Source organism: Ornithodoros turicata, chromosome 5 (assembly GCF_037126465.1).
Source record: "Ornithodoros turicata isolate Travis chromosome 5, ASM3712646v1, whole genome shotgun sequence".
NCBI lineage: Eukaryota > Metazoa > Arthropoda > Arachnida > Ixodida > Argasidae > Ornithodoros > Ornithodoros turicata.
Genome location: NC_088205.1, coordinates 26,580,619 through 26,606,493, shown reverse-complemented (window position 1 = coordinate 26,606,493; position 25,875 = coordinate 26,580,619). Strand labels below are relative to the sequence as shown.

Below are 25,875 nucleotides of genomic sequence, written 5' to 3'. Positions count from 1 at the left end.
CTGCGCATGCGTCGAAAGCGAGGTTTCGCTTTTACAAGTATGCGGTGACTTTTCGTGATGCGCGTTGCTTGGTGACTCGCTCGGTTTCAGCGGAAAAAACGGATAGGAAAAAAAAAAGCAAAGAAAGTAGAATGATGAAGAACCTCGTAATTCGTGAAAAATTTATTGTTCGAACTCGGAATCCAGGAGCAGTGCAATTTTTTTCGATAATATACAATATATTTTCCAGTACATGTTCATTGCCTTGCTTCTTTGATGTTTGTATTTTCTGGGTGAAAAAATATGAGCCCAATAAAAATTTCAAATATTGCGCAAATTATCACGAGACAACCTGCGAAAAATCGAGTTTCTTTTTTGTGAGAACATGCGTTATCATTTTGGGGGAGGCAAACTGACTCTGAACGCTGGGCGAAGTAGTTACTTTTTTGCTGATACAGGGTAGTTACTTTTCCGCGTAGCGGCGAGCACTGCAACTACTGAGTAATCTCTTCACACACATGGAACATGGCACTGGCAGCCGTGAAATACGCTTTTCGTTCCTTCCTCGACCTTGACACGCACAGCGCAGCGAACGTCTGCGGAGGAGCATTTCTTCGAAATCGTCATCTCAGAAAGGCATGCGAAGCAGATGGGCGTATTTACTATTTCGGTGATGATAAATGTCAGAGATCCGAGACAGCACGATATGATATACACTAGTAACGTATACGAGGCGCACCCAGAAAGTAAGTTACGCTTTGCACTCTTAAGAATGAACTTCACCGCATAGCATGCTCCTTGCCAACCATCATGTCAAATGATCTCGTTATCTGCCCTGATTTGTTGAAAACGGGAGGTGTACGCCTTTTTTGTGATACTTATGCTGTTCATATTTGTTACAAAAAAGGCGTACGCCTCCCGTTTTCAACAAATCAGGGCAGATAACGATATCATTCGAGATTATGGTTGGCTAGGAGCGTGCTATGCGGTGAAGCTCATTTCTAAGAGCATACGTGCGCTTCCGGACAAAAGATCCAACGAGTCAAGTGACCCATGGAGGCAGGCGATCCAACCAGTCACGTGACAGGCGAATCGAGAGGTCCAAAGCGTCAAGAGGTCCAGTCCGGCCAAGAGATCCACCGAGTCAGGAGATCCAACAGGTCACGTGACAGGCGAGTCAAGATATCCAACCCGGCGAAGAAATCAAACGAGTCAAAGCGTCATACGGGTCAGGATAACCACAGAAAAGATAGTCCATCTCGTGAGTCACAGATACCATTTCGAAACAATAAGAAGGGTTGACGTGTCTTTCTTCGTAACAGCAGCGCGTCGGCTCCCGCATTCGCTGCATGTGCTCGAAGGGAGAATTCTTGGACAGTTCGTGAGAATAGAAGGCGTAAACGTTTTTTCGTCTTGGCTGGCGTTTTCTCAGAGATAAAAAAGAGGATGAAGACGAGGTGAAGGAAGCTGTCACAGGGGGGGGATATAGGTTTATTGCAAAAAAAAAGCAAAGAAAGAGGGGAAAGGTTAGCCTGGCTCCAGAAGCCGACTTGCTATTCCCGCTTACAAAAAAGGAAAAATAAAAAGAGAAAAAGCGAAAAGAGCGAAAGACAAGAGGCGCAGTCACAGGCTCAGCGCGAGCCTTGCAAGTTGCGAGCACCTTGCAAGCGACGCTGGATTACATCCCGACGGGTGGAGGAGGCCCAGATGCAGAGGTCGTCGGCGTATATTGTGATGTTGACATGTTCACTTAATTGGCAGGTAAAGCGGCCATGACGTTGAAGAGCAATGGGCTCAGCACACTTCCTTGCGGGACACCTCGCAGAACTCTGTAATGTACGGTGTCCCCTTCAGATGTGCGCACAAACAAGGTGCGATCAACGAGGAAGTCCCGAATCCATGCGAGTGGGCGGCCCCCAATACCAGCCTCTTGGAGCGTCGCAATGACAGTGCTGTGCACCACGCTGTCATATGCTTTTTTTACGTCGAGGAAGACCGCTGCTGTGAGCTTCCCTTCCGATCGCGCCTGTTGTACACTAGAGACAATGTCGATGACGTTGTCTATCGCCGACCTGCCTTGACGGAAGCCGGCCATGACTTCAGGGAAGAAGTTCGAGGCTAAGAAAAACCAGTTCAGGCGAGATTGAACCATCCGCTCCATGACTTTCCCTGCGCAGCTTGTAAGTGCGATTGGCCGAAAATAGTCGATATTGTGAGGGGACTTGCCAGGTTTAAGGATAGGCACGATCATCGCGGACTTCGAGTGCGGCGGGATGGAGCTGGCCTGCCACGTTTCGTTGAAGAGGCCCAGAAGGAGCTGGCGGCCTCAGAGCGGGAGATACCGCACTGCTTTGTAGGTGACTCCGTCAGGACCCGACGACGTGTGCACAGGCGAGAGCCCTATAGCAGATTCGAGCTCGGTAAGCGAAAATGGGACGTCCAATGACGGATCTGCGGAGGACTCAAGGGCTACAGGGATGTCAAAGGAAGACCCGAGGGAAGCGGCAGGTGTCGATGTCAGGCGGGCACAGTACTGCTCTGCAACCTCGACTTCAGAGCACCCAGTGGCAAGCGATAGTGAGCGGAAAGGATGCCTTTGGAAAACGGGAGTGGCGGGCCCTTTGAGCACCGACCAAATTCGAGACATGGGTGTTCTTGGAGATAGTGATGTTGCGAAGCTTCTCCAGCGGTCGCGTGTCAGCCTGCACAGATGTCTATGAATCACCATCTGTAGTCGCCTTGCTTCACGTTTGTCGACTGGGAGATGTGTGCGGCGGGCGCGTTGCTCGGTGCGGCGGCGGATAGCGCGCAGCCTCTCATACTCCGCGTCGACGGACATGAACTTGGCGGGTATGCGTTGCACCTGGGTCGCAGCGCGTGCCGCATTAGCAACCACGTCGCAGAAGTCAGGTGCATTTTGGGGCCTCCAGTGTAAAAGAGAAGATTCGAGCATGCATCTGTAGGACTGCCAATCCGTTCTTTTAGCGGTGTGGGAGTGGGCTTGTGCTCGCACACCTTGCATGCTGATCAGGACAGGAAGATGATCGCTTCCAAGGGTATCAGCGCCCACCTGCCATCTGAAGCGATGTACAATAGGAGCTGACACAACAGAGAGGTCCAAGCAGGAGGAATGGTACGTTGTCTTCAGGAACGTAGGGGAGCCATCATTGAGGATTAAAAGGTTTCGCTCCTCGAACAGGGTTGCCAGTCGCTCCCCTCGCGTGTCCGAGCGCGCGCTGCCCCAGATAACATTGTGGGTGTTGAAGACACCACAAAGAAGATATGGAGGCGGGACGTTGTCCAGTACTGCGGCCAGGTCACCAGTATCGTAAGCGACCGCCGGAGGAAGGTAAAGTGATACCACAGTAAGGACAAGGTCGGCTATGCGCACGATGCAACATACGTATTCGCCCTGTCCGCCCGTAATAATATCCTTCTTGATGGCTGGAATGTCGGACCGAACAAACACGCGGAGCGGCATCGCCCGCCACGGGGACTGGAGGTGAATGTCACGTAGCTCGATAAACGAAACTCTACCGGAATTCCGCATTCCGATATACACATAAGAGGAAACTTGTGTCGCCAGGTGAACTGATGGAAGTCGGACACTTTGGACTGGAGGCTTCTCGCATTCCATTGGAAGACCGTTGTCTCTTGGAAGTGCGTTGTCATTCCGATGTTATGTTCTGATCGGTGAGGCCGAGGCTGGATGAGCTCAGTGCCTGCTCTGATCCACCAGGTGAATGGGGGCGATGAGGTTTTCAAGGCCTAAGATCGATTGAACATCTGGGAGAACGGTACAGTTAGGGCACGTAGTAACTATGGCCTTAAGTGCCGCGAACAGCAGTTTTAATATGACCGATGCGACGTCATCGCCGCGTGTTCGGTCTAGGGCGGTACGGGATGTGGGGGACGGGGATTGGGTGTTGCTTGGCATGGCAGGTGCAGGATGCTAACCGCTGTGGGCTTTGAAGCGGCCGCTCGAGGATCGCGCGGCGGCAGCGGAGGGTAGTCGCTGTCCGCCCACGAGGGATGCTTCTCGGGGGCAGGGCAGTTGGTAGGCGGATGGCGTGAACCCGTTATACTTGGCGGGGTAGGCGCACGCTTCTTTTTTGGCTTCCTCTTGCGTTCAGCCTTCCTGACTACTACCAGGGCTTCTTTGTAGCTGCTCGTAGAGCGGGAGCGCACCCGGGCTACGCGTCTTTGTTCCCTGAGTTTCGGACAGTCTGCCGACGTGGCAACATGACTCCCCTTGCAGTTAATGCAGAGCGGTTCTCCAATGGGGCACTCAGCGTTGTCGTGAGACGTCCCGCACGTTGCGCACGTCCTCTTTCGGGTGCAGCACGCAGCCACATGGCCATATCTCAGGCAATTGTTGCACTGTACTGCATGGGGTAGGTAGCTTTGGACCTGCATCGTGAGGAGGTGAAGGCTGATTTGGTTTGGCAGCTTCGAACCAGGGAAAGTGAGCCGCACAGCTCCTCATCCTTTCTGATTCGTCGAGCCGCGAGGACCGGAGGTTCAGATTCGATGGCGCCCAGTATTTGCTCGTCCGTAAGCGAGGGGTCCACATGGTGATAGTAGTGATAGTCCGTCAACATGTGGCAAAGTTTTGTTCAGTTTTAGGAACAGGCGGGACCATTCAACAGTACGGGGGTGCAAAAACTGATGCCACTCTATGACAACTTCCTCAATAATGGCTGTTTCAGCATAGGAAAGTATACGAACCCACTGAAAATAAAGTATTTTAAAAACAAGCTTTCGTGTCTGCTTAATAGGCACTTAGAACGTACTTTGTGGATACCATTCGTGCGTGTACATTCTTAAAAGAGAACTTTACTACGTAACACACTGAAAGCCGTTGCACAGATTGATACCTGATTTGTGGAAAGCACCGGGTGGACGCCTTTTTGTGACAGTGATGAGAAAACGATGTTTCGGTATCATCATTGGCTATGAGCGTACGGTAAAGTTAATGTAACATGCTCTGATACTGCTTTTCGGATGGTCGTTCGCTTTTGTCCTATCTGTAAGCCACAATCTTTCCCTTGATTGCATTTACTTTGAAAGCAGCGGAACGAGGACAGATTGAAAAACAATTAAAATTAATGCCGCTTGTTCCTATCTGTAAATTCCGATAAACATAGAATACGCGTTCTTGCCGTAGAATATGCTGCTGGAATATGCTGCTTGGGTCGTATGAAACATACTAAGAAAAGAAAACGATAATCGTTGACTCACTTGACGTGTATACATACCGTTTTCGCCGTTTTTCGTTTGGTGCCAAAACGACATCCGGTTTCCCATCAGTCACGCCTCTGTGCCGATTGATACAGTTATCGCTTCTGATTTGAGGAGAGAGAGCGTCGTATACACCTTTCTGTGGCAATTCAAATTGCCACAAAAAGGCGTACGCCTCCTGTTTTCAACAAATGAGGAAAGCGGAAGATATAACTCTCCATGGCGGCTGGTTGCGAGCGTCCTTAGTCGCGTATGGACCGGAAGTCTTCGTGGCACCGGAAGTTGTAGCAGGGGTTTGTTTATGTTTAACCTAGCTTGTCATGTATAGGAATACTTGATTCTGTTAGTATTACGGAAAAGTAAGCACATTTCGAATTGGAGAGCTTCGAAAAGTCGGACTGTTTTTACCGGAGGGACCTTTCTTTTCTTTTTTTTTTTACCGGAACCGTAAAAGTTACGACTTTTAGAGTTCCGGTTCCGACAGTGGCGACTTCAATGAACGCCTTCGAATGTTGTCTTGTGTGGTTCGCCGCGCTTGGGTTACTCAAAGACAACGACCCGAGATTCAAGTAGCATGCATATCCATAACATTTCACGGCTGAAGAGCATTGATATGTCAGGTCGTACACCAGGAAGTCGGTGGAACGGGGAAGCACTGAAGGATCTTGGAAGATACCGAACGAGTTATTTTACCAGTCACATGTTGTGACTGTTTCACTGGTGTCTAGTTAACTCTATGCCCATCGATAAAGGTGTCTTGACCCCGGACTCCCAGACTCAGCTCGTTACGGTCTTCACGTGGGTGTACGAGGAAAAGGGACCAAGAAGTTACAGAGTTCAATTAATGAGCTTGGCCGTGGACCAAGGATTGGTTTTTCATTACGGTCTTGTACATGGCGTGGTCCCTTAGCTGAGACTGAATAAAATCCTTCGAATCATTTGAAGAATCGTTTATGAGGAACGCAGACGCGGCAACCTGTCTGACATGCGTGACACCAAGAGCGGTGATGAAAAAGAAAGTCTAACTACATAGATCGCCAAACGAGGAGCGGCATGCTCTGCTCATCATTTTCTTGTTCTGTACTTCCTCGCTTTGCCATTACGCATATTGTTCATACGCGTATTGTTTCTATTAAGGTCCTGTGCTCCATCGTCCGGTTCTTTACCTGTTCATGGACTTCCTGTCGTCGACTGGATTGCTCCAGACGCTTTAATTTTTTGTCGTATTTTCATCCTTCTTTCATCATCCTGATATAATATTTCACGCGTGCAATGGGGTAGGGTACCGCATCACCGTGGTGAAACACCCCATCTCATCGTCATCATCTATTGTTGTTGTTCTTGTTTCTGGCGCTCACGAAATGGTTGGATTTCGTCGCCACCGAAGCTCCATGGATCCAGTTCTTGACCTAGTCTCTATAGTTCAGCATGCTCGTGCTCATCGGTGGATCATGGTATCAGCTTTCCTGGATCTCAAGCGCGCGTATGATACCGTTTCGCACATTTGTGTGCTGCCCGCCTTGCGCATTTTTAGTGTATCCGGTCGACCCTTCAACTCGCTTTAGGACTTCCTTACGGACCGAACTGTCGCTGTTCGTACATCCCAAGGCCGAAGCCCTAAGCATAATGTTCGTCAAGGCGCCCCCCAAGGAAGTATCCTGAGTCCGACACTCTTTAATGTGGTGATGGCGGGCGTAAAATCGATAACTCCTCTAAAAGTGGCGTTCTCTGTGTATGCAGATGACGTTGCCCTTTGGACAGTAGGAAAATTACGACCTGCCATTCAGCGCCGGTTGCTGCTGGCTCAAAAAAAAAAGAAGAAACTCCACAAGTACCTCACGCAACTTGAGATTGACCTTTCGCCCGAAAAGTGCATCGAGTTCCCGTTCACACGCAAGGCTATACGACAAATTTCTTTCTGTGGGTCGATGCCAAGAAGCTTGAGCCTGCACGTTTCCATGAGTTCCTTGGCGTGGGCACGGATGCGTGGCCGGGGCTCGGATCTGCGCACGACTCGCCACATTAAGCACATTGAAGCCAAAGCGCAGCGACGGCTCCCCGCTAATTAACGTCTTTCTGACTGTGGATGGGGCGCTGTGATCAGCGCTCCCTTCTAGAAGTTCACAAAGCCTTGGTGCGGGCGACTGTGATTTACAGCCTTTCCGGCCCTGCACAGGATTTCCACAACATCATTAAATACTCTTCGGATCCTGTTTGCTCGTAGCCCACATCACCACCAGCATTGTGGTCATATCGCCCCTGCGATGAAACTCCCCATAAATGAAGTTCTTGTTGGTGGTGCTGTAGCCTCCGTCGCTACCTTGGAGTTCCATAAATGGCTGGAACACGGCAGGTTCCGGCTCAAGCTGGATAACTCCCTATTGAGGTTCTACGTGCAAGGGAAACAGCTCGGCACTTCCTTCATTTGCGTGCGCACAATCGCCGTCAGCCGCTCCTCAGGAAAATTCGATACCGCCCAGAGCCTAGCTTGCTGACTTTGTAGCTAAGGACGTAACACTAGCGGAAGCCCCTTGGTTTCTACTGATCCCGCCCGTCTTCCTGAGTCTTCCGGATCTTCGGGACCGAAGAGACCAAGTCCCCATCCCCCCCAATCCTTCGAGCCCGTTTTTATGCTCTGATCTAGAAGAGAAATTTTCCACTTCTACAGCAGTATACACGAATGGTGCTTCCAGGAATGGCGAGTTTGTATCGGCATTTGTAATACCATCCGAAGACATAGCGCAAGGACGACGCCTTTCGCATCCCACCTTATCAATAGCTGCGTAACTCTATGCCATTCTATTCTTTCCGCACCACACAGTTGACTTTAGCCCGCGAGAATGGGGAGTGTTAACGATTCCAAATCTGCACTGTATAAGTTACTAGGAACCATAGATTGAGAAGTTACTCATCAAGAAGAACTCGTTACAAGTTACCGTGTGCAAAATGTAACTAAGTTAATAACGAAGTTCTTCAGCCTGAAATGTAACTCGCAGTTACTGAGTTACTTAAAAAAAAGAACGAGTTACTTCCAAGTTACTTGGGACACAAAATAGCATTACGCAGGTGCAGCGCGCGTGAGCAGTTGAGTTAGACCTTGAGTTGCCTGCGTAGGAGTGCAACACGCTTATATCGTTTTCCAACAATAGACCTCTCCCGGTTTGTAAACAAATGACGTCATAGTGTTCGACAGCGCCACAAATTTGGGTAGAATTGAACTACGCTCGAAGCTAGAGGTGAACAAGGTCGCGCCCGAAAGCCACGTACAGTCTTGAGGGGATTACGATATGGTCCTTTAAAGAGACGCGACGCTCGGCCTGCTTTTCTTTGAACGGGAGGCAGCGAACAAGTGCCCGTTACTAGAACCCAGCCCTCTCATTCCGATTTGTTTCGGTTTCAGTCTGTCTACCAACGTCATGGTGACGTTTCTTTGGTAGAGGTCTATTCGAACGTCTTGCATCTTACTTCCTGTGGGCACAAAATGGTAGCTTAATTTCAATGGCAACGGTTCTTCCTGAATAAAATTCTGTCATTGATTGAATATCACGTTTTATGGCAGAAAATGCCATGAAGGAACTGGAGAGAAAGCAAGAAAATATGTGGACGTGAGTGAAAAGCGAGTTAAAAGTAACTTGGAACTTAACTTAAGTTACTTTGGCAAAGTTACCTGAAAAAGTAACGAGTTCCTCTGAAAGTTACCACGGGGCAAAAGTATCGAGTTGAGTTTTACATGTTACCAAAAAAAAGGAAATTAGTTACAGTGAAAGATGAAAGTCACTGAAAAGGTTCGCCAGCTGTAGGACTCGAACCCACATTTTCTGGATTACCGGTCCAGGGCTCTACCAATTGAGCTAAGCTAATACGCCTTCTCAGCGACTTCCAGGGTGTTCATAGGAGTAACGAGTTACTTGTAACGAGTTACCTCGAACTCTGCTAGGAACACATGGAATACGAGGCTCGTCCGCACCCCTATTGACGGATGTGTTGTGGGCAAGCATTGCGCTTGTCCCATCCTACAGTTGGCAATACAGACGGATGTGTTAATGGCCTACCAGCATGTGTACGAAGCAGGATCCACTGGGTTCCAGCCCATTGTTTCCCACTGGGTCTTTCCCACCTTGTATATTTTGTATGTGCAATTTTCATATAACGAATAATGAATAAACTCCAGTCAATTGTGGTGTCGTGGGGAATGAACAAGCTGACAGCGCCGCAGAGGTAGCTCTCTTATCTAGGAGACGCGCGAGTGTCGCACTGCTGAAAGGAGACCGTCGTTCCATTCTTCGACGTCTACGTGGCACCCACCCCTGGCCTCTCGCCAATTGACAACTGACACTCTCCCTCCCCCCCATCTATGCTTGCAAGAGTTGATCCAACGCACGCTTTCCGGATGCCACGAAACACCTTTCGTCGAGACGCTGCATTAATTTGTCGGATGCGACACAATGTAGCTTTTACACCTCAGTGACGTTACCGCTTGCGGCAAGTTGACTCCCTTAGACGCCGTCACTGCGGTGATCTGGAAGATCTATAGAGCACATCTTTCTCCATTGCCCGTACTACCAATCTTTCCGATCCACACTTTCAGTGTCTCTAAATCAGCTGTCAAAATTGCTTGGTCCATGGCCATATTCAACAACAACAATTGGTGATAAATGGTGATATCATGGGGTATTTCCCCGCGTAAGCTGCGGGACACTACCCCAGAGCATGTGGGTTGATATGATTTGATGAGTGAGGATGGCACTCATACGCTGGTATCAGGGCAACGGCTTAGAGTTCGCCCAGTAGGCCGGTGGCTGTGAGAAAAGCCATAAGCGAGCGAAGAACCCGGCGCTGATGAGTAGGGATCGCGCCCAGGTTCAAGCATTTTGGATCTGCTGAATGGTATTCTGGTCGATGGTTTCGAGTTGACCCATAAGTGTTTGCATTGGAAGTCCATGAGGGCGTGCTCAATGGTGGCCCGGGACAGCGCAGGTTGTGCACAGCATTGAGTTTTTAGAAGCCCAACCTGTAGCGGAACAAAGGGGTAAAGGCGACGTTCAGCAGCACTCGACGCACAAGGGACGTGAAGTTTAAGGGGGAAGCCCGCTTGGCATACTGGAGGACAGTGTAGGGTCACCCGCGTGGAGGAATGACCACTGTGTGATGTCTTGACGCCACTGTTGAACGACCAAGATCGACACCATTGTTGAAAGATAGGATCGTCTCTCACCCTGTGAGAGTATGTTGGGAACGACCTTAGGGATGCGGTGAGCCGCTGCAGCCGCCGAATCCGCTTCTTCCTTGCCTCGTATTCCAATGTGGCCCCCAAGGATCCACTTCAGAGCAAACGGCAGTGCCCCTTCGCTTCTAATATGACTTATGCACCTTTAGAATCCCCATAACCACTGCTGTCAGAGATCCTCGAATACCCATGCTCACTACACACTGCAGTGCCGCGTTGATGTATACCACCCAGGAACGCGGTTGGAATTCTGGTGCCATCCTCAGAAATAACAGAATGGCATACTAGCTCCGCAGAGGAGGACGAGGTGCGGTGCGATATAGTCGATAACCTCTTGAGATGAACTCGGCAGATATAACAAAGGCCGCAGAGGATCCGTCGCTGGTGGAAGAGCGATCTGTGAACACCGCGGTATGGTTGCTATACCGTGTGCCCATCATTGCCAGCGTTGTTTGTCTGAGGACGGGAAGTGGGGTTTCATTTTTCTTCCTGGTGATGCCCGAAATATGCGCTGAAACGGATGACCTTTGAAGCCTCTACAGGGAAACAGCAGGGGCTGGGGGTACCACTATGAACGAAGGCATGTTTGGCAATGCGTACCGGACGCACTGGAAGGCTTTGCCGTGTTGCCCCTTAATGATCTGCTGTACAAGTGGGTGACGCCGATGGCGGGCGATTACCCGCAGATAGTGACGAACGGTTTCTCTATACGGCGAAGGACATCAATTGGAAACTCCCTGGCTTCAGCTGTCACCATGCGGGTTTCACAGCCGCGTGGTACCCCGAAGTACGTCTGCAGGTTGCGTGCTAGTACACACCGAAGGTTATGTTCCGACGTATGAGATATTCCATGCAGTACAGGCAAGCAGTATGGCATTGACCCGCGGCCGAGTGCTTTGTGAAGCAGCAGAAGGTCTCGCTCATTCATTCCCCGTCGGATACCGGCAAAGGGACGGATGACATTAACCCACCGCTGGGCCCACCAGCGCTCTGCCCTAAAAGAAAGTTTTTGGACCACCGTGGGACTTCGGTCTTCACTCTGAGATGACTCATTATTCAATTTCCCCACATTATACCGCCAGCAATGGGGTAGAGTATCGCCCCTGCACTCTAAAAACAGAACTTCACCGCATAGCACGTTGTGCTGCAGCCATTGCCACGAATGATAGGGTTACCGCTTCTGATTCGACGACCAAGGGGGGGGGGGGGCGTACGCCTTTTTGTGGCAATTTGGATATATGATAACTGCCACAAAAAAGGCGTACGCCACCCTCTCTTCGAAGCAGAGGGGATAACCATATCATTCCTGACTATATGGTTGGAGCACAACGTGCTATGCGGTGAAGCTCTGTTTTTAGAGTGTTGACTGTGTTGACGAGAGCCTCTGTCATTGCGAGTTCTTTCTCACAGAAAACTGTCGAAGTATAACATGATAACGCGACGGTCTTGCAAAACTTCGCGAGTGCACGTACGTAACGTCTGTTTTCTCACACACACCGTATATTAGGCATGTGAGCAGCGAAGGCGCCACCTGTGTGTACGGTCACACCGCTATTGGCAGCAGGACGGAATGGACTCGCGAAGATCGTGGTCGAGCTTCGAAGCCTGCAGGAAGTTCGACGAACCTTAGAATTTTTTCACCTGTTCCGGGGGGTTTGCATGATTCGATGTCATCTCAGAGCAAAAGGATGAAAGGAGTGTAGTTGTTCTATTTATGATCCATATGGGGTGCAAGTACTGTTCCGTGTCTTTCTGCAACAGCCAGAAATAATATCATTGCCTTCCTACCTTACGAATCATGATAGTACAGTAAATAATTAAAAACAATATTTGCTGTAGTGACTCATGGGGGAACGTATCAGTCAGGAGTAATATCAGGTTGCATACATAAAATTGTCCAGTATGACGGAAATGTGGGTGACGTCTGGGAATGGATCAGTTGGCTTTTTTGGTGGCTCGGTTGCTTGGTTCACCAAGGACGTGGGAAAGAGGAGGGGCGAAAGAGGTGAGCGAAATATGATGGTGGTACAGGACGGAGAGCGAGAAGAGTGGCAATCTCTTTTGCTCTGGGATTAGGAACCTCCTGCAGAAAACATGCGAACATCCCTCAGAAGCCTTCATATATACAGGGTGTCTCAGTTAAATCCCCGGGCTAAATAATTCGCGAATGGGTGCACCAATCGAAGAACTTTCTTTTTTAAAATTATCTCTCCGATACCACCTACAAGCCGCGCACCGTGTGAATGACGGCGAGGGGCTCAGTATTTAAATAAAAATTCGAATGAGTTTCGTGAAAAACATGACTTCTAAAGCAGGGCGCAGTCGACATTAAAATGGATACTATATACCCCCTTTTGGGACCTTCGGTGGACACCTTTTAGAGAAAAATCTGCCACCGAAGTGGGTCGTTTGTTGGAGTAATTAATTGGTTTCTGTTTACATATGTTTGTCGCGGCTGGTCGCGGTGAAGCGCAAAAGGACGCTCTTCCACTCCCTTATCCACCAACGAATTACGTGTTCTTGAGCTTACTTCACAACGGGGAGTGCTGAAGAAAAATGGAAAGCATGTGATATCAAGGTATACTATGTGATTATCTGCACAGTAAAACTTTTTACACCCTTACAGTGACAGTCCGGTCGAAAACATAGGTCTGGGAAATACAGCCTTGTGATTTCTAATACTCCTCACAACAACTGTGCAAAATATTTCAGAAGAAATCGTATCGCACGATTTATAATCGATTTTTTTCTATGCCGCAGTTGGTCCTGAGTAAAGGCCGCAGCGAGCTCTCGCGTGACGTGCATAAGAGCAATGTCGCACGTGACTTGCGGATGCCTGTTTGCGCGATAGTTGATTGTTGCGTGCTAGCATTTGTCAATTATGATGTTTTTGAGTAGCAATCACGCGTTATGTAGACTAAAATGCAGAGTAGCGTCAATGTAAAGACAGGTATCACGAGGCAGCCTTTTGTTCAGTACACTCATAGACAAAAACACCTCTCTGCATTCCAGCAACGGCGCAGTCCTCCGCTCCACTTTGTCCATTGGTGACGTCATGCTCACGTGACGGCTGACGTACATAGAGGATCCTTGGGGCAAGGAGTATGCGAGGGAGAAAAACGAAACCGGATGTCTTCAGAGGAGTATTTTTTATTCGATATCTCGAAAACCACGCCATTTTGTGAGCTGAAACTTTCCACACAGCATGTAAGCCTCCGTGGCAGTTCGAAAAAATCACCGCGTATTGATCTTTCGATCTTTCGCGGTGGAGGGAGGCGAAAGGGAGCCGGTCCTTCATATTTCGAGAAGGGCCCCTTGATAACGCGGTCCGCCCCCGGGTGGGCCGTGTCTTGGAATGCGCGGCCCGTAAAACGGTCGTCGGGGCAACATCGCTTGCGGTGTTGTTTCCGGGAAGATTTTTTCTAAAGATCCTTGGGGCAAGGAGTATGCGAGGGAGAAAAACGAAACCGGATGTCTTCAGAGGAGTAATTTTTATTCGATATCTCGAAAACCACGCCATTTTGTGAGCTGAAACTTTCCACACAGCGTGTAAGCCTCCGTGGCAGTTCGAAAAAATCAACTTCCGGTTTTCCCGGACTGTCCCTTTAATGGTGTTTTCTAAGCTTTCACATGGCGAACACCTTTAGGGGTGTTCCTGAACACCCTTCGGAAGGGTGTTCATATGGACACCGTTTCAAAAAGTGTTTTTTTTTCGTAAAAACACCCTTGCAGTATGGAATTAATAATAATAATAGATGCTAGCCTAGTGCGTCATGCTTCATTTCTACTAGCTGGTGTTCTTCCACCGTGCATAGCCACACACTAAAAAATTTCACACCTCTTTAGGTGTTAAAAGGGCGTATTGCACAATTTACACCCCACACTTAACTGTCTAACACCTATTTGAGTGTAAAGGGGGTGTATCCTGTTGTTTACGCCCTTCTGTCTGCTTTTTACACCCCTTCGTGAGAAGGTCATCAGGCCCATAGGGTGTAAAAGGCGGATGAGCTGCACGCAGCATTTCTGTAATTTTAGCAGCGATGGGACTTATGCACCTTAGCTTCTGTTCGTTCTGTGCTGTGAGGATAGTCCATGCACTCCAGTGTTTTTAAGTGTGGCACTGAACATCATGCACATTACTTAGAACTGTACATAATTAAATGATATGCTGCAAATGATGCCAGCCGACTTCTTACACAGGCCAACTACCAAGACCAGTAACTGTGGATATTTTATTTAGGGTCTCAGAGGTGAACAGGGCATGGCAGTAATGGACTGCACTTAATATGTACACAACCATGCAGGAAAAAAATTGATGAAACTCTTTCAATCTAATGCGGCCTTCGAATGACATCAGAACGGCATAGCAAAATCAGATTAAAAAGGGACAGTAGGGACCCCAGCGGGTATTCAGATCCCGGCTGAATAACGTTCTCCTCCCGGCGTACATACTGTATGTGCAAGGACACATCTGAAAATGAAATAGTTTTCGAGGAATTGAATTAAATCGAACACCCGAACCATATCCCGTGTCGGTTTCCTACTCGCCGTGACGTCACGAACAGTGAGTGCAAAACGACGGTAATTCGATGGAAGCGAAGTTCAAGTTTCGTTCCCATGCACAGCATGAAACGCATCAAGGCAGGTACAAAAGTTAGAGCACGTTCCCGTGAATATATTCAGCAAAATGACCATTTGACAGAAAAATGACGTCACTACCGGTGTATGGTGCGGCCTACATTCAAGTCACGGTCTCAATTAATCTTTAAACTGCTGTAATAAATTTTCAAAAGCAAATACAGAGGTACACCTTTCTAAGGGGTGTAACTGCTTACACCCTACAGACTTTACACCCAAATAGGTGTGAGTTATCAAACACCATTTTTACACTGGAAAGGGTGTAAAAAAGTTTAGTGTGCAATCTGCGACACCGATGCTGGAAGACGTTTTACCTCGTGCCAAATCGGGATAGAACTTGCGATCCTGAGCACGTTACCGACTGAGCTACCGACGCTCGTGTGGGCGGTCTTAATTATAGGATACCCATCCTACGGTCAAATTAGTAGGAAATTTGCATGGAACAAGCATATAAGACTGTCAGCGCAGGTGAACTGACATCGATAACGAAACTCTGACTTTGGGGGACACATAACGACACCGACTGTGTTGTCTATTTGTCCTCTCAATCTCAGGATTCCGTTATGTGTATTCACCCCCTCGCGTCTGTTTCCTCGCCGATCTTCATTTCGTTCCTTTCCTAAATTAAGAACTCTGTTATGGGCACAGATTGTTCCCCGCGGACACAGCAACTCGAAAACGGTGAACTTAGAGCATGCAGACCTGCTGTACAGTATGCAACTGCCAGAGCAGCAATCACTCTCCTCTGCAAAGCGGGCAGCCCTGAGCGGAACAGTCCGTTGCTGCTCGATCTGCGACGGTCGCAGAACTGCCAGTGTAGACCACGTATGGTGTGACTAACTTCTCCATCGTTCATGTCACTACTAAAGCTTATAGTTTAAATTTAAAACCCACAGAGTCCGCAATATACAATGACAGCAGCCTTATAGCTATGAATACGTTCCAGAGCCTCAATACTTTCCCGCCTTTTTTTTTAATTTTTATAGTAAACATATATTCCTCCCTCAATCCAATTCCCGGACAGTAACACAGTCATAAGGTGTTTTATGGTGCTATTAGGGTGTGTTTCTAATGTACACCCATTTTACACCCATAAAACACCGTTGTAGTTTGACAAGGGTGTAGCGAAGGGTGTAACTGGAAAAAGTGGGGTGTTATCCGCAAATTACACCCCTTTTACGCCCTAAAGCGTGCAAAAAGATTTACTGTGTGTGTTTCGTCCGCGCGATCATAACAGAGAAAGGGCGCATATCAGTCAGATAAGCGAGGTGGGGACTGGCGTAGTCTGTCTGAGGCTGTTACTTTTTCTTCAGCACTCCCCGTTGCGAAGTAAGCTCAAGAACACGTAATTCATTGGTGGATAAGGGAGTGGAAGAGCGTCCTTTTGCGCTTCACCGCTACCAGTCGCGACAAAAATAGGTAAACCGAAACCAATAAATTACTGAAACAAATGACCGGCTTCGGTGGCAGATTTTTCTCTAAAGGGTGTCCACTGAAAAGGTCCCACAAGGGATAGCACCCATTTTAATGCCGACGGCGCCCTGCCTAAGAAGTTATGCTTTTCAAGAAACTCATTTGAATTTTTATTTAAATAATGAGCGCCTCCAACTCATTCACACAGCATGCAGCCTGTAGGTGGTATCGGACAGATACTTGTGAAAAGAAAGTTCTTCGATTGGTGCACCCATTCGCGAATTATTTAGCCCGGGGATTTAACTGAGACACCCTGTATATATCGTCCTTCATTGGCACGTTAACCTCAACCACGCCAACCACTGAGACGATTGCAGGAGTTACTCCAACGTTGGAACGAGAGAGAGGGCGTGAAATATATGGCAGTCGTCGAAAGAGCAAGACAGTAGCAGAAATGGAACCCGCGCTCTTCTTGATTACCGGTTAAGAGCGCTAACCATTACGCTTCACTGGCATGGCTTACCGATGACTTGCCAAAGACCTCATTCAACGAACAAGAAATACACGCTCTCACTCTCTTCCCACTCTCTCCTATATAATTTCTCATACACACGCACATGCATATAGCACAGGTCGAGGCAGTGGCATCTAGTGGAGAGGACAGAAATGAGTTAAGAAGAAATCAACATGGTACAGCGAACATAGGTTGAAGCCAGAAATCTCTGCCGAGTACGAACGGAGTAGTAGTCAGTGATTTGAGCGAGATTTTAATTTGTGCGGGACGGTGGGTTTGATTGAGTGTATGCGAAATCTAACAACCAACTCACCTGACTTCTGCCGTGTATATTGATACGATATACGTATTCCCATATCTGAGTTTTCATAAAAGCCTTTGAGTATGCGGGAGTTAAATCCTGACTGTAGCCCATTTAAGAACGCTGATTAAAATAATGATTGCGAATGAATGCGATGTGAAGAATGTCATTTATGGCACAAAAACAGACAGGTTGGTTGCATTTCGAAACAAAAAAGTCCCGTGTGTTTTAACGGAACTCACCCAAAAAATAATGAATAAAATAAATAAAAGTAAGCGAAGAAAACATATTCTGCATATCGTTCAGTACATGTACGGGACGGATATGACTGCGTCTTTCCTGCGCTGTTGTGTAGTGAGCTCAGCGCACAAGTAATAACACATCTATGTTAGAGTGTGTTCCTATATTTCTCTGTATAGGCCGCGTGTGCACGTGTGCGCAGGTGGGGATGGAATTACGCCGAAGGTATTTTCAAAATACGATGTCTCTCTAAAATACGCTGATACCAGTGTGACAAGCGAGAAAAGTGGAAACAAATATTCTGTATACACTCTAAATATAGAAGTTAACTACAAAACGCGTTCAAGACCAACCGCAGCGCACAGTATGATGCCGTTATATGACAGAAGGGCAAGGGCAAGGGCGAGCTGGTACATAATTACAGCAGTGGAACCCGTGTGTGAAGTGAAACCCAGTGAAACAGTGAAACCCACATAGCGTCGTCTTCTGTTTTTCTTCCGTGTCTCGGGTTTCACTGTTGCCGTTACATGACACCTGATTTCTGAAGAAACTGGGGCGTAAGCCTTCCTGCGCCGATAACATAAACGCAAAGTGTCACAAAAAGGCGTACCCATATTATTCGTAACAGAACGCTATCACTTGGAACGGTGATAGGCTATGGTGTTGCGTGGTGATGATCTGCCTTATAGAATGTACATCCTCATTGTCCTCTGGTTTTCCAATCGGTGTGAAGAAACTCATGACATTACCAAAGAGAGGAGACAGGTTTCCATTTTTTCTTTCCACTTTCTCTCTTTGTGTCGCTCTTGTAGGCGAAGAGGTAGGTACGTATATACACAAATGGTTATGCATGCAAAACGAAAGTACCGTCTATACTTTTTACACTTTATGGTTTAATACTTTAACACTTGATACTTTTATCAACGTCGCCCCGATGTCCATGCTCATTCGGTGCGTTATTAATAGTGATTCACGATACGACCAATTACCCAGGGACAAGACAAAAACGGCTTATTTCCCTTTGAGTGCAGAAGAGCGTGATTCCTTTACCTGCTTCCGAGTACTCGCCCCTGCTTAACGCCGGCTCGTCGAGGTACATATCCCTGCTTCCTCAGCGGCCGATGCCTCCCTCCTGGTGCTCCCGTCACTGTGTTCCCGTTTGAAGCCAGTCGACGGAATTGCGCTCTAATGCATATTGAAAATGCACGCGCAGCTGATCATTGGGAATGCCTCTCACTGCTACACGAATGAGAAAGAACGCACAAAACCGAGACGAGTTCTATACTCCGATACCTGCCGATCGCAATCATACACTCTTGAAACGGTCACTTCTAATAGAGGTAAAAAATGTATATGTGTATGAGTTTTTACCTCTAAAGGTAAAAGGTATAGGATAACCTCTAACTAGGGCAATCCCGCATTGGCACGACATTGCACAACGTCGCGTAATACCGGGATGTGGTCGGCTGTCAAGATCGAAAGTATGCCGAAAATGCACTGAAATTAATTCACCAATCTGCTCTTTCTCTGTGCTGTCTACGCGATAATCTCTATGCACAGAGGTTTATGAAATAGGGTGTGACTACTTCGTCTTGCGGCAGAAACCTGAAAGTATTCCGCTGAGACAGTGCCCACAGAACCGTCATAAGCGTTACCTGTTTACGAGTAACAGTTTGTTTACGGGTTACATCGAGCGCGTTGTGATCGTGTAACTCCTGCGGGTGATCATGACGCTGCCTGTAACCTCTGGCTCTGGCCACCAGAGCGTTTCGTCTAAGCTCGTTACCCATTATGTAACCTGTACAGCAGGAGTTATCAGTTTTCAGAGGTAACGTAAGAAGTGACCGTTTTAAAAGTGTGCCTCTACTAGAAGTGACCGTTTGAAGAGTGCAAAGGGGATCCACATACGAATTTCGGCATTCACATTCAATCCACTTTCGTAGAAGTAACGACCAATCACAACACTTATTTCTCGCCAACGCCCAAGCAATGGTCTGAAGGAGGACAGCTCACAACAAGTCAACGAGTGCCTATGGCTGAATGGAACTCGCCGGCCTAGGTGTCGCTTCGATCGCTTAATGAGCCTCTGCAATTTACATACCAATCCTTGTTTTCAAGCATTCCAGAATATTCTTTTTGTCCGCCAAGCAACAATTCCGAAGCACACGCTGGATGCGTCCAAGACGTGTCACGTTGCTAAACGCAAGGAATCGCAGATGGTCCGAGCGAATACACATTGAAATGCTGTTATCCCTTGAGCTCAAATACTTCATCTCAGACGGTTTTGTTATTTACGCTGATTTTTATATTTAAAACTCGCTTATTGTGTCTTTCAGTGTGGTACGAACCGACAGATATACGCCAGGCCGTGAAACCTTTTCTGCACTCGTCTGACACCTGGAAGGGTCTCTCGTACATCACGCCGAACTTGCAGGAACTTCGAGTTATTTACAGACTAGTGGCTGCTGCTGATGACACCAATGACGATGTTGCTTCAGAAACCATAGGTTGGTTGCCGGCTACCTAACGAAAGAACACATAGGTTCTAAAGACAGAGTTAGTTAAGAATGTGGGGATCACACTTAATCTACACATCTCACATCACATCTTACTCACTTCTCACTTCTCACATCTTAAAGCACTAAAAACAATAAATTACCATTCATTATTGGATACTCGTGAGAAAGGAAAGTGAAGAGTCCAAGAGAAGTCTAAGAAGAACAACCTGAAGAGCTTTGTCTGCAAAATGAAATTTACTTCTTGCTAAGATTGCAGGCGCGTTTCTCAGCAGGAATGGAGTATGGAAGGACTCGCAAAAAAAAAAAAAAAAAAATCCGGGAGGAACGGAAATTAGGATTACAAGCCCGGGATACATATTCGCACAAAAAATACGAGTGCAGCGTGCAATCCTGCACTCTAAAAAGAGAATAGCACCGCATAGCACGCTGTGCGCCAACCATTGCCGCGAGTGATAGGATTATCGCTTCTGATTCGAACAGAGAGGGGTCGTACGCCCTTTTTGTGTCAATTTGACGGCGAGCCCTTCCACTAGCACCACCACCACCACCAGCTTGTGTCAATTTGGATATCTGATAATTGACACAAAAAGGAGCACCCCCTTCTCTCTCTTCGAATCAGAGGCACCCTATCACTCGTGGCAGTAGTTGGTGCATAGTGTGCTATGCGGCGAAGTTCTGTTTTTAGAGTGTGCTGTGCAAGAGAGCTTCCAATCTCGCGGGTCAGAAAACTGCTTCCCTCGGTGGTGGTGGTGGTGGTGGTGGTGGTGGTGATTGGGCTTGCCGTTGTCGGCCTCACGTATGTGGGAAACGTCACGACTCACGCCCTGGGCTTCCCTCGGCTTCCAGGCTGTGACGTCATGTCTTTTGTCCAATTATGAAGCACGCGCCACTTTTTCCTCCTTTTTTTCCTTTGCAGTTTAACTTTGCGCTGCCCGTCCCGCGTCTTGACCGATAAAAAAAGTAATGGGAGTACATTTACACGTAAGGTACGGATCGTTTGATCCTTGGCAGCAAATAGAAAGTGCTCCACCGACCAGACGTCACCACACACGAGGAGAAGCAGGGCGCGGTGACCCCGCCGCTGCACTCTTCACCGCATAGCACGCTCCTAGCCAACCATGATCTCGAATGACATCGTTATCTGCCTTGATTTGTTGAAAACGGGAGGCGTACGCCCTTTTTGTGACAATTATGAACAGCATAAGTGTCACAAAAAGGGCGTACGCTTCCCGTTTTCAACAAATCAGGGCAGATAACGATATCATCCGAGATGATGCACTCTAGAAACAGAGCTTCACCGCATAGCACGCTGTGCGCCAACCATTGCCACGAATGATAGGGTTATCGCTTCCGATTCGAAGAGAGAAGGGGGCGTACGCCTTTTTTGTGGCAATTTGGGTATATGGTAATTGCCGCAAAAAGGCGTATGCGCTCTTCTCTCGCCGAATCAGAAGACCCTATCGTTCGCGGCAATGATTGGCCAGACTTGTACAAAATACTGCGCAAAAGTATTTAAAATAAGATACTAAATACTCTACGGAAAAAGTATTTAAAATAGAGTACAAAATACTCAAAACTGAAAGTAATTTGAGTAGAGTACTAAATACTCTAAGAAGTATTTAAGATACTATTTAAAGTACTTTAGTATTAGCAGTAAGTGAAACGCGTATTCTGAACGTGGCCTTACAAATGAAAGGAATAAACTTCATCAGCCATGCATATCTTTCATTTGCAACGTCTTGGTGTCAACTGTCAAGTAATGCTTGGTGAACTTTGGTGAACCCAAGTAAACTTTGTTATGTTCTGACCCAAAACTTCGTAATCCCTCCTGTATGTCGGTTCGGGTCTTTCAACCTCTTGCACGTGTTTATTGCTTTGATGACCAAGGAAATAAATGCCGGGATTATATTGTACCTAATCCCCTGGTGATTCACCTGGCAATATGAATAGGAACGGTTTTCGGACGAAGTTGGCTATTGACAAGCAAGGCCAGGCTTGGGACCAGCCTATTGTACAAGAGGATAAATGACAGATTCGCGAATTCCCGAAAAAAAGATAAAAAGAAGAAAAAAGGGGTTAAATTCCAGTGAGCTGAAAATCTCGGCACGGCGGGAAGTGTGCTGGATATGGCTTGACGAGGAAGCAAAGTATTGTGAGTACTGAGTAGCAAATACCGAAAAAAGTATTTTAAATACATTAAAAATACTTGTCGCAAAAAGTATTGAGTAGAGTACCAAAATACTGGAAAAAGTATTTAAAATACTGTATTTTGAGTACGTACTCAAGATACGTACAAGTCTGTGATTGGCGCACTACGTGCTATGCGGTGAAGGTCTGTTTTTAGAGTGTGGCTGACTAGGAGCATGCTATGCGGTGAATTTCATTTTTAAGAGTGTGCGCGCATTCTTATAACCTCATTTTTAAAGAAATTTGTGATTCTTAAATGAAACGTGACAGTTTCTGAAACTGGTTTGTTCATATCGTGCGGTAAAGAAGTAAGAATACTTCCATGCTTCTTTGAACATTATCTAACTTCTATTAGGAGGAATATGTGCAGGGCAAGCCACTTTCCCTAAGAGATCTAGTTTTTCACATACTACACTGTTGAAACAGAACTTCACCGCATAGCACGCTCCTAGCCAACCATCGTTCCGAATTATATCATTCTGTATATTGATTTGTTGAAAATGGGAGGAGGCGCCTATCTGGGACAGATTATCTTGTCCCAGATAGGCGCCTCTTCCCTGTTTTGAACAAATCAGGACACAGAATGATATCATTCGAAATGATGGTTGGCTAGGAGTGTGCTATGTGGTGAAGTTCTGTTTTAACAGTGTAACTGAAATTTTCCTAATCACTCTTCATGAATATTATATTCAACATAAACCTAGCAGTTGTACGAAATCTTCACACGCAATTATTCCACTAGGACCTTCATGAAAACATTTTAATTCACAACTTCAATAAGTGCGTGTATCGGACTAGGCCTACATTTTCAAAAAGTGTGCGCAATTGACTATGCCTTCTAGGCGCCACTACTTTTGTACCTGCATGGAGGATGGGACAAGTCGACGTGCTCTACCACATCGCCTTCTATTCTTGCCATTAATCAAACTGAATTTAATAGCAGAAGCTGTTCTCATCGACGAAGCTCTTCGCTTGAGTCTTCCCCTGATGCATCATCTGCTCGGTGTTCTGGTTACGATGGGTCAACACGGTGCCGTGTTCATTACGAGGAAGCACCTTCAAGTAAGCAGAAGGCATCGCTTTCATTTTTGTTCCACGTTAATGTGGCTTTGTTTTTCTTTTGTTAGTCAGATGAGGTGGAAGCCTTTCATTATCCCATCACAAAGGGCAATGGAACCATGTGCAGTGTTTCAGGAGCCGGAGATTGGTGAGCGTTCCAGCCAGGTTAATGTGCTAACAATTTTTTCCCCGCGTCATATTAGCATGCTACCTACGGGAACTGTCGCACAAAATATTTCCTTTGAGAATCGCGTATACCCCGAGAAAAATGTTTACAAGAATGCACACAGCGGCGGCGAATTCCCCCAACACCGACTGACGCTTTGTGACGTCACCTCATCCGATCACTTTTATTGGCTGCCGAGAATCGTCTGCTACAGCGCGGGAGCAAGGCGACCGGTTGACTCCTCCGTGTCAGACACGAGACGCGCGGTGCCAAATACAACCGCAACAAGAATAAGGAAATAAAAAAGACGTGTGTGATTGGGTGGACGACGTGACGTCACAGACAAGCAGCCGAGGAAAGAGATGTCTCTGACCCGCAAGCTTGAAAGCTCTCTTGCGCAACAGGAATGCGCGCTGCATTTAGTACTTTTCCCGCGAATATGTATCACAGGGCTTATAATTCTAATTTTTATTCCCCCTGACATTTCTTTATTGAGCCATTCTACGTGCTCCTTTAGACTCGTTATGCAGCGTTGTGTCACAAAACGTTATTTCTACACTGAGCGCTGTACTTGTCACGTTTCATCGGCAGCAGAGCTGAAACATCTTGGGTTGATTGCGGGAGATGTTGTTTCCGTTACAAGCCCGGGTAAAAGTGTTTTCCCGTTTTTCATTCCTTCTGAAGGCAGAAGAGTGTAAAAAGAATGAAAACGAAACAACATGGGAAGCAACAGCGTTCAATTTAGTAAATAATATTTTATCGCACATATAAATACAAGACACGTAATATAGAAGTTCAAGGGAACAATTAGGTACTATTTTCATACTAAGCTAGTGGAGCTGATCGATGACCTATCGCCAATGGACCCTTCATCTCGACCATCCCGCGAAAAAATTAAACATTCCATTCCTCCTGCTTTTTTGCTGGAGCTCTAAACTAGCTCTGTATGTTTCATTTTGCTTATGATCTTTAACGAGAGCTGATATCCCAGCACACAAAGAGAAAGGAATCCAGATGACATCACACCGACTGAGGGTAGTCCGATCATCAAGGGAGGGAGAAATGAACGCATAGTACGCATAGCAAAACGAACAACCCAGTGTAGGAGCACGAGAATCTCAAATGCAAAGTACCCGCAGTATACCAGCAGGTAACCCGAAAATTGTTCAGTCGCCATTGCCCAAACTTCTATGTTGCCACAACTATCAGACGTTAGAGCTCTATCCACATCTGACAGGCCTGCCTATAGGCCGCCTATCTAATCGGTGACCTATAAAGAAATGTTATGGATTATGACTTAATAGTAATACTGTCATGACTTTCCAAGTAAGTTAAAAAGTGCAAAAACGTTTCGTGACTATATTCCAATCGACGTCTGTTTTCTGTTCCAGTCTAGCTGCTGCTGTCATGTGCGGCCTTTTGGTGGGACTTGACAAGCATCGTAGCATGCAGGTGGCTCTGAAAGCGGCCTCCTTGTCGGTGAAGTCGCATGACACTGTGCCAGACACCATACAGCCATCCACCCTGAGCATGCAGACCAACGAATGCCTAGTGCCTACCAGACTTACCATTCCTACGCGTGTCTTGTAACTACCGCTGGAGCAGTTCGAATGCTGCTTGCTTGCAGATGCGTTGTCTCTTTGTTTTGTCATGCAAAGAATAATCCACATTCATCGAAATAGAACGAAAAACGTTATTTTGTACTTTCTGGTACTTTCTTCATTTGGTCTGGAAGCCTGACCTTTCCCCCCTTTTCCCCCCGTGTTCTAATAAACATACCCCCCCCCCCCCTGGAAGTCGAAGCCCGACAGCGAAGCCAGCGAACGAGCGCAGCTTGAGTATGGAAACCAAGTTGAGGCGAGCACACAAACAGACAAACACAGTGTGAAGTCCCTAAGAGCTAAGAACGTGGATATAAGTAAGAATCCTCCTGATTCTCTGGCAAATTGGCATATTCTGCGAGTGTTGTTTCAGAGTTCATTATTTGCTGAGATATCGGAATTTTTCGTCGTTTATGTTTTTACACGTAAAAAGTAAAAAGTAAAAAAGAAACATGTAAAAAGCAACGAATGGGAAACAGCTGTCTTGAAAGACGCTCACTGTTATGGGGCAGATCGAGCTTGCAGACAAACACATCTGCATCACGATCACCTGGCGACGTGAATATCCATTTCAAGGAGAGAATTTGTATGGCTTCTGCGGGAAACAGAAAGGAAAACGCTAGGCGGTGGGCATTTTCCAAGTATAAACCCGCCGCGAAGCAACTGTGGCTATGAGCGGCGTACAGATGCGGACAGGTGGAGGGAGGACAGCAAGGAGGAGTAGGCGACAGGGGGTTAGTATGCGTCCTGGGCCGACTATAGGGGGAACTGTGCCGACATTCGTCTGGAA

The 25,875-nt window shown here is 47.2% G+C and overlaps 1 protein-coding gene across 1 annotated transcript in view; it reads left to right on the top strand.

The window, feature by feature from the left end:
* Positions 1–25,187, top strand: part of LOC135394256 (uncharacterized) — a 726,492-nt gene extending 701,305 nt beyond the window's left edge. Inside the window, exons 16-19 of the mRNA XM_064624922.1 lie at positions 19,890–20,060; positions 23,200–23,321; positions 23,387–23,466; positions 24,876–25,187. Of these exons, the coding sequence (XP_064480992.1) occupies positions 19,890–20,060; positions 23,200–23,321; positions 23,387–23,466; positions 24,876–25,074 (572 nt within the window). The 3' untranslated portion in view covers positions 25,075–25,187. The remainder of the gene's footprint in view (positions 1–19,889; positions 20,061–23,199; positions 23,322–23,386; positions 23,467–24,875) is intronic.
* The last annotated feature ends 688 nt before the right edge of the window (positions 25,188–25,875 follow it).